Below are 8,655 nucleotides of genomic sequence, written 5' to 3' on the forward strand. Positions count from 1 at the left end.
ATGGTTATGAAACCGGGGAAGAGCAAGAACGTCCTTCAATATTTTAGCGATGCTAAAGTAAAAAGTATTGTTTGTCACTTGAACTTTCAGGCCACACTAATACTAGCAATAATAATACGAGATATTGAGAAAGAAGAAATCTATTTTGGGGAAAGAGTATGGATTGCCACAGCTTTGTCAGATATAAGTGTGAGATTTTTTAACCGATTGCTTAATCTACGCCATAACCATCTTTTGTTATCATTCATAACTGAGATAAAGAAAAGGACACAATATTATGATTTTAATTCACATTACTCCGCTACAAAGAAGTTTGGGGAGGCAGCATTTCAGTGCTCCTATTCAATCCCCTTGTTGTCTAAAAAAGTTTGGAATACATGCCTGGGAAAAGAGACCTGGGAAACCCCTCCCCAGGATCTGCTTGAAAGAATCCTGTCTGAGGATGGCTCCAGTATTTCCACAACAATCCAGGTTGTGGCCTGGGTCCTCCATGATGCCTTTTCCTTCCAAAGGAGTCAGAGGAGGATTCGTGTTGAGGACCATCAGGCACCCCAGATAATACAGCCATGGCAGGTAAGACTCCTATTACAAAATGCCACTAATGGTTTCCTTCCCATTCTTAAATGTTATGTCAGAGGTAAGCAGGGATAAATGTGGATGGGTGGAATTCTAGTAATACCTGTCAGTTTCTAATACTTTTTCTGATCAGATGTGAGGCTTAGAGAGAAAGAGAGAGATTCTGTCACTGAATCTTCTAGACCAAACCATGTATGTTGGTTCAGGATGCTTGTAAGAATAGACATTGTCTCAAGAGAGAGAGGAAAGTATCATACATTTGTGAAATAAATAAGCCTTAGGAGCCATCAAATTCTGATTCAAACTCCAATATTGGTCTGATGTAGTAATGGCACTGAAAAAAATGACTTATGACCGGTTTTCAAAGTTACAACTGTTGCAGCAGCTCCATGATATTGGGATCAAACTTCAGATGCTTGGCAACTGGTTTATACATATGACAGCTTCCTGGAGTCAGGTGATCACTTTTTGCAACCTTCTGAAAAGAAAGCCAATAGAGTAGACAAATTTAGATAGCTTACTAACTTATCAATTCACTTAACAACGATGGCAAGAAATGTCATAAAACGGGACAAAACTCACTTAACAAATAAATTTTGGGCTCAATTGTGGCTGTAAGTTGAGGACTACCTGTATTTGTGAAATAAATACCAGATGTGACAGTGACCATCATAAAGGTTTTAAGGTCTTAAACTTCAACATTGGTCTGATGGAGTTCCCGTCCTGCCATGCAAAGAATGGTCAGGTCTTTTTTTATCTTTAAAAAACAAGCAGATCGGTTGATTTGCTTCTCACAACCACTTCCTGATCACGTATCCTGGCAATTTTCTTCTGCATTTTCTGTCCCCCAAGATCCTTTTTTATCTTTCTTTCTCTTTTGACAGCTAAATCTTAGAATCTGGAGCCCTGTCATTTCTCCCAACCTTTTCACTTTCCACCACTGAGAACTCCAAAAGGCTGTAAAATATTATTTATTGTTTATTGACAATATTTATACACCATCCATTTTAGTGATAAGGCCACTCTTGGTGGCTTACAAACAATAAAAAGATAAATAGAAAAACAATGTGAAAAAAACTATTTAAAAAAACACAAAAAACAAGGAGATGGACAGCACTGGGATGAGAGATCTTCTTACCCCAACAACCACCTCCAGTGATGAATTCCCCACTTCAAGGATACAAGCCAATTAGCAAAACTAAGTTTTGATACCCTTGCAAAAGTCCAAAATAATGGGAGTTCAATAGAAGAGATGGGAAACAAACCTAAAAAGATGGTGAAATTGTTGCAGTTAAACATGTTTCTGACCTGAGATTAAAAATTTCATAAAACAAGTGGTGCGGTGGCCAAGAGTTGGATCTTGCACCTCACAATCAGGAGGCTGTGAGTTTGATCCTAGGTAGAGGCAGATATTTCTCTCTTTGGGCACGACATTTCTGCTGAATAGAACTCCACATCGGTGACAGGAAGGGCATCTGGCCAGTAAACACTCAGCTCCATTCAGTTGCTCAGACTTCACCCTGCAAGGGGTCATTAAAAGGAGATAATTAAAAATTTCATAAAACATAAAAATGAGCAGAAAACATTTATGCATGCATATGTATTTATGTATGGGAGAGAAAAAGACAGAAAGAATGGGAGAGAGAGTGGGAGAGGGAACGGGAGATTTAGAGAAGGAGGGAAGAAAGGAGTGAGAAAGAGAATAATCTTCCAGTCACAGACAGATAGAATCACTGAGCTGAATATTCCACTTCTGACTTAGGGCTCAAACGAGAATGTTTACATGGAAAGTGTGAGTCTGCATGTCTTTTCAGCTCCATCCTTTTCTAAGAAAGTTCCAGATTTACAATCTTTCTGCGGATGATGTTTATTTGGATGAGGCTGGAATTCCTGTTGCTGACGTCGATATTATGGACTGGGCAGTATTTCCCAACAAGTCTTCTGCTGGAGTGAAAATAGGGAATATTGAAAAAGAAGGAGTCTCTTTGGGTATCAAACTCTCTATCGATGAGAGTGTCATTGTATGGCCAACTTCCTTTAACCAGGTAACCAGGTGTGCCTGTTTGTGGATATTATTATTCATCTGTTCCTAGGTATCCACCTGCTTTTGCATCAGTCTCCTCACCTGGATGGAGGCTTTGTGCTAATGAATAAAAAAACTGGTTGATGCTACTATTTCTTCTAGATATCTCCTGGATTGCTAACTGTGGAAATGCCAGCATTGTTCTAGGTTAGGATGGAAAGCATTTTGGCTAATCCAATGATGCTTGTTCCCTGTAAGAAAGCTAAGGAACCACACAAAACCTTTAGACACTAAGAGACTTACCTCAGTATAATTTTTGATGCTCTATCAGCATGGTTGCTTGCAGATATTTTATTCCACAGTTTGATAACATTATCAGTGCAATGATGATAGTATCATGTGCCTGATAATAGCATTTCACTGGTCTACAGACAGAAGTCTAAAAATGTTTGGACAGGAGAGCCATTAGTCTTTGCTGACTATTGAGAGGACTTTGAGATCATATGCTGCTTGAAATCAACCAAAGAAAAATATTTTCATTATATCTGAGAAAAGATCTTAAAAGTAACTTCTGAGTTCACGGACCCATCTTTACACTGACTTCCACTTTTAAAATGAATTCCCTAATCCATAGATTTCCATAATTTTCTTTCTGTTCAGAAAGCCCCTTTTTCTAGGTGTACCAAAAGTTGCCTCCCAGGATACACCAAGCTCACAAGGGAAGGAAAACCAGTATGCTGCTATGACTGCTCTCCATGCATGGAAGGAACAATCTCCACACTGGAAGGTAGGTGACTCAAGGACAAAAAAGGAGCATCAGCCTTTTATTCTAGAGACACATAGAGTAACCAAGATTTAATCTCCTATGCCAGTATGCTGCATTCATAGTCAGAAAACAGAAAGAAATATCCAGAAGTTTTTAGTGTTCAGTAAAAGTAGGATTTTACCATGGTGAATGTTTTCAGAAATTGCTGAAACAGTAACAAGTAATATTGAAACAAATGGAAGAACTTTAAGAGAGGAGAGAATTTGAAACAGGCATAGAAAGCCAAGATCAACTTTTAGGAGGCATATATAAATAATTTTTGAAATAGGACATGGAGATGGAACAAATAAAACAACTGTATGATAAAATGGATTTAAAAAAATCAAATAAATAATTGCAATCCAAAAATGAAAACATTTTTTGGGGGGAGGGGGGGAATCTAGGAAATTCACTCTGTTATAATATAAGGGGAAATGTTTTATAGACAGTATAGAAATATATAAGCAATTATATGCGAATCATACAAAAATAAATGTTGGAAATCCTATAACAAAGAAGGAATATTTTATCATGTATGGTAGTTATGCAAACAAACTCAAAAAAATTCAGAGAATGAAATGCATCAGAATATTCAGAAAGAAACCTAAAAAAACATTGAACTGAAACCCCAAATATTCTTTTGAAATATAACTCTACAAGTCTGGTACAGAACTGGAACAACACTTTTTGTCAGTGATTTTCACATTGGAAGGTGAAATTAGAGAATTTGCCACAATGGCAATATTTACAAAATCTAAAGTATCTATGATAGAAGTTGCAAGAATGGCTACCATATGTATCACACATGACACAGAAAATTTAGAACTTTGGAACATGTTTTCTGGAAACACAGTTCTGCATTTGGCAAATAAAGAGAAGGGATGGTGGCAATGTTTTTCTATAATCATTTTCTACTTTATTCATGCTTAGGGTTAGGGTTGCTGTCAATATCCAGTGTAAATCATTTTTCCTTTACATTTCATGATTCTAATGATAGAAATAAAAAAAGGCAGAAAAGAAGCAAAGACACCTTCACTGGTGTATATACACCCTGCCTCTTGTCAATTGGTCATGAGGTATAAAATGTCAGTGAATCATGAGATAAACAGCAATTCATGTTTTCCAGATGCAGCCCATTGTGAAAAGTGTCCAGACGAACAGTATTCCAACCAGAAGCGAGATCAGTGTATCCCCAAAGTTAAGACTTTCCTGTCCTACAAAGAAATGTTAGGTCTCACCCTGGCTATCACAGCCTTATTTTTCTCTCTAACCACTGCCTTAGTTCTAGGAATCTTCATTAAATACCGAAAAACTCCCATAGTCAGAGCTAACAAGTGGGACCTCATCTACATTCTCCTGGTCTCTCTCCTGTTTTCCTTTTTGACCTCCCTTCTATTTATTGGTCAGCCCCAGAAAGTGACCTGTCTTCTTCAACAAATCACCTTCAGTGTGGTTTTCTCAGTTGCCGTCTCTTCTTTGCTGGCCAAGACAATCATGGTGGTGGTGGCATTTTTGGCCACAAAACCAGGCAGCAGGATGAAAAAATGGTTGGGGAAAAGTCTTCCCAACTCCATTGTCTTGTCCTGTTCTGGAGTTCAGGTGGGCATCTGCCTTACATGGCTGGGAATCTCACCCCCATTTCCACATTCTGACCTGCATTCTCAACCAGGACAGATCATCTTGCAATGTAATGAAGGCTCAGTTACCATGTTCTACATTGCCCTTGGCTATATGGGCTTTCTGGCTGCCACCTGCTTCTTGATGGCTTTTCTGGCCCGCAAGCTTCCAGGGATTTTCAATGAAGCCAAGTGGATCACCTTCAGCATGCTGGTTTTCTGCAGTGTTTGGATCTCCTTTGTCCCCACCTACCTGAGCACCAAAGGGAAATACATGGTGGCTGTGCAGATCTTCTCCATCTTGGCCTCCAGCCTGGGTTTACTGGGCTGTATTTTTGTCCCCAAATGTTACATCATTATTCTGAGACCTGACATGAACACTAAGGAGCATTTAATAATAAAAACAATGAGGCCTCTTGATTTTGAAAGTTATTTGTTACCCAAATTATTGTTAAGATAAAATAGGATAGCTGGATATAAAATCTGTTATATGTTCTAAAAACTCTCTTTCTTTCATATGAATTCACAGTTATGATTGATATAATAAGATATACTAGAGATGTGTAAGAGGTCATTTTCTGTTGAATCATTACTTTCTTTTACTACAATCCATATTTAGGAAGAATCATAAAATTTCTGTGTGTGTGTGTGTGTGTGTGTGTGTGTGTGTGTGTATTCCTCTTCTTCTAATCCAAATTCTCTTAATAGACTTTCAGTATAAATGATGAATAAATAAGAACAGAGTAATACTGCCTTGTCTTACTTCTTTACTATCCCTGAGTTACTTCATTTTGCCCTATTCCAGGGGTGGGCAATTAATTTCTTTCAGGGGCCACATGGAAAATCAGATCTGTGTTCGAGGGCCAAACCAATTTTACAAAAGGCCATTATAAAGGGCCCATTATAAAATGCAGCAAATTATATATAAGAATATTATATGTATATGGACTTCCTGTTTGCCTGGCTTCAGTGACAGCAAGGATTCGCATCTCTCCATGACCCCTGCTGTGCTAGCCGCCTTGGTGCCTCCGATCCGGATGGATTTGGAGGCTAAGGCTGCCCTGTTGGGGCAGCTGAAGATAGGGGGGATCCGGACAGTTTGTACTCTGCCTGGATTGTTTGATTACTTCGGGATTTTGGGACTTTTGGGAACTGTTTTAAGTTTGGAAATAACTGATTGGCTGAATAATAATAAGAAGATACAGAAAAAGAAGAAGAACAGTTTAAAATGGCTCTATCTCTTGATGAACTAAAAAAACAATATTTAAAAATAAGGAAAGAAGGCAAAGATATTATGGGAGAAGCCCTTTTTTCCTAGATATGGTGCTTGTCATGTGTCAGCAAATTAAACAACAGCTGGAAGAAGCCAAGGAAGAAGAAGCCATTTTTAATGAACTAAATGGTGTGACTAAGATAGAAAGGAGAAAGAGAGGAGCGAAAAGGAAGGACTTAAGAAATAAAAAATATTTATGAAAGAGAAAAAGAAGATGCAAAAACAACAGAATGCTAGAAAGCAAAAGGAAAGAGGAATGCAACAGAGAGGGGAAACCAAGAAGGCAGAGGTTTGGAGAGGAGGGGGTAAAAAGTTAGGCGGGCTAAGAAGGAAAGGGAAAAGGGGGAAAAAGTTACAAAGGTATAAAACAAGATGGAGAAAAGAATTTTTTTTAGGGATAATGAGTAATGTATGTTTTAAAAGGGGATTCTGCAAAGTACACATGAGTATTGTAATAGTGGTATTTGTACTATAAGTAGTTAATCAGAACTTTTTAAGATCTAATAAAAGACTAAAATATTAAGGTATAACTTTAAAATGTTTAATAATGAATGGTTTTAAGTTTTAATAAAAAACTAAAGGGAATGTTTAAAATATTAGTTTAAATATAGAGGTTAATGGATTAATGTGTTGACTGTTATGGATTTATTATTGTAGTATTGGTTTCTGAAATAGTAGAATGTACTAAGCAGAATCTGATTGGGATTTAGGTGTTATTTTAAATTTTAATTTAGGGGAATGATAGAAAGGCATCATACTCCGATTAGTGATTCCAGGGAAACTATTCTTTTTTAAATTGGAAATGAGACAGATGTAAATGGAGAAATGGACAAAAGATATAAAAATATTTTCTTTAAAGCAAGATTAAATATATAAAACAGAATTAAGATGAGGCAAAAGTGGAGAGGAGTTATATAATAGATATAGAATGGTAAACAAGATAGGTAATGGTATATTAGAAGAGCATGAATTCAATTGAAGTCCATACAAAAAGAGGTAATCGGGGGCCAAGTTACTTTCTAAAAGAAAGTTTTATGTTTTTACGTTTATGTCTTATTTGTGTGTGTTCAATTAAGAATTAAATAATAAAATCTCGGAGGAAGACTAGATGAGAACAATTACAAACAAGCCAGAGGAAAATATGAATGTGATGATTGAATAGCAGATAAATTAGAAAGGAAATATGACTGAATAATGATTGAAGAGAAACAATGTGGAATTTGGTAAAGGGAATTTACGTGTTTATATGGAAATGGGATAAATTATAAGTATGTGATATAAAACAATGTGTTACCTGCCTTGTAAAGATTTACAATGGAAAGAGGTTTTATGTTTTTAATGTTTAATGATGTTTTGTTTTGTTTGTTTGTTTGTAAAATCAATAAAACTTGTTTTTTTTAAAAAAGAATATTATATATATATAATATAATATAATATAATATATAATATTCTTATATATAATTTGCTGCATTTTATAATGAGCCCTTTATAATATAGATATATAATATATAAAAGATAGTTATAGCCATCCATCTTAGAATAATTCAGCCTGGTTTATAACAATAAAATTGCACCTGTAATATTGTATTATAATCTGGAATAAGATAACTAACCGAAGATAACATTTCATGTAAAATGGCATGGATTAGGTCTAAGAGGTTTCCTGCTTATTCCCAACATGCTCATTGAAACATCCAGCCCTTTTCTCCAAGTCCCCTTTAGGTATACCCAAATTGAACATTTAAATCTAACATTAGATAGGCTTTCTTTAAACAAAGGATAAAGATTTATGTCAGGTAAGATCAATTAAAATCACTGCAACAAGACAAATATATGTTTCACAGTGTCATAGCCACTGTTTTCCATGTATAGATTCTGGAAAAGATAATGAAGCAATGAATCCATTAACACGTAGTAGAAAGCAAATTTATAACCAGAAGCCTGCATGGGTTTGTCAAAAATGTACTATGCCAAACAAATTGTATTTCTTTGACAAATTGCCTAAATTAGTGGATCAGAGAAATATTGTCGACATCGTTTTCTTGGACTTCAGTAAGGCATTTGATTCAGTAAGGCATTTGACCACAACCCACTACTTGGTAAGGTAGAAAAATGTGGGTGAGACATCATCATCACCAGATGGATTCATAACTGGCTGATCAACACACTCAATAAGTGATTCTTAATGGGACAACATCTACAAGGAGAGATGCATGCAATGGGGAACCTCAAAATTCTGTCTTAGACTCACTGCTCTTCAACATCTTCAAAAATGATTTAGATTAGGGGATAGAAGGGTGTCGCTTCGAGCGACCGGTCTGTTGTTTCGGCTTACTGGTTGATTGCTGAATTCCTCTCAGAG

At 36.3% G+C, this 8,655-nt stretch overlaps 1 protein-coding gene across 1 annotated transcript; it reads left to right on the forward strand.

Moving 5' to 3' along the window:
* LOC148126756 (vomeronasal type-2 receptor 26-like) lies at nt 1-5,480 on the forward strand. Its single transcript, XM_087923139.1, has 4 exons — nt 1-573; nt 2,391-2,621; nt 3,260-3,386; nt 4,531-5,480. Exons 1-4 carry the CDS (start codon nt 1-3, stop codon nt 5,478-5,480), a joined length of 1,881 nt encoding a protein of 626 aa, XP_087779265.1.
* Nucleotides 5,481-8,655: the final 3,175 nt, after the last annotated feature.

The sequence above is a fragment of the Pseudonaja textilis genome, chromosome 2, assembly GCF_049901715.1.
Source record: "Pseudonaja textilis isolate UNSWEBS1 chromosome 2, rPseTex1.2, whole genome shotgun sequence".
In the NCBI taxonomy this organism is placed as follows: Eukaryota; Metazoa; Chordata; class Lepidosauria; order Squamata; family Elapidae; genus Pseudonaja; species Pseudonaja textilis.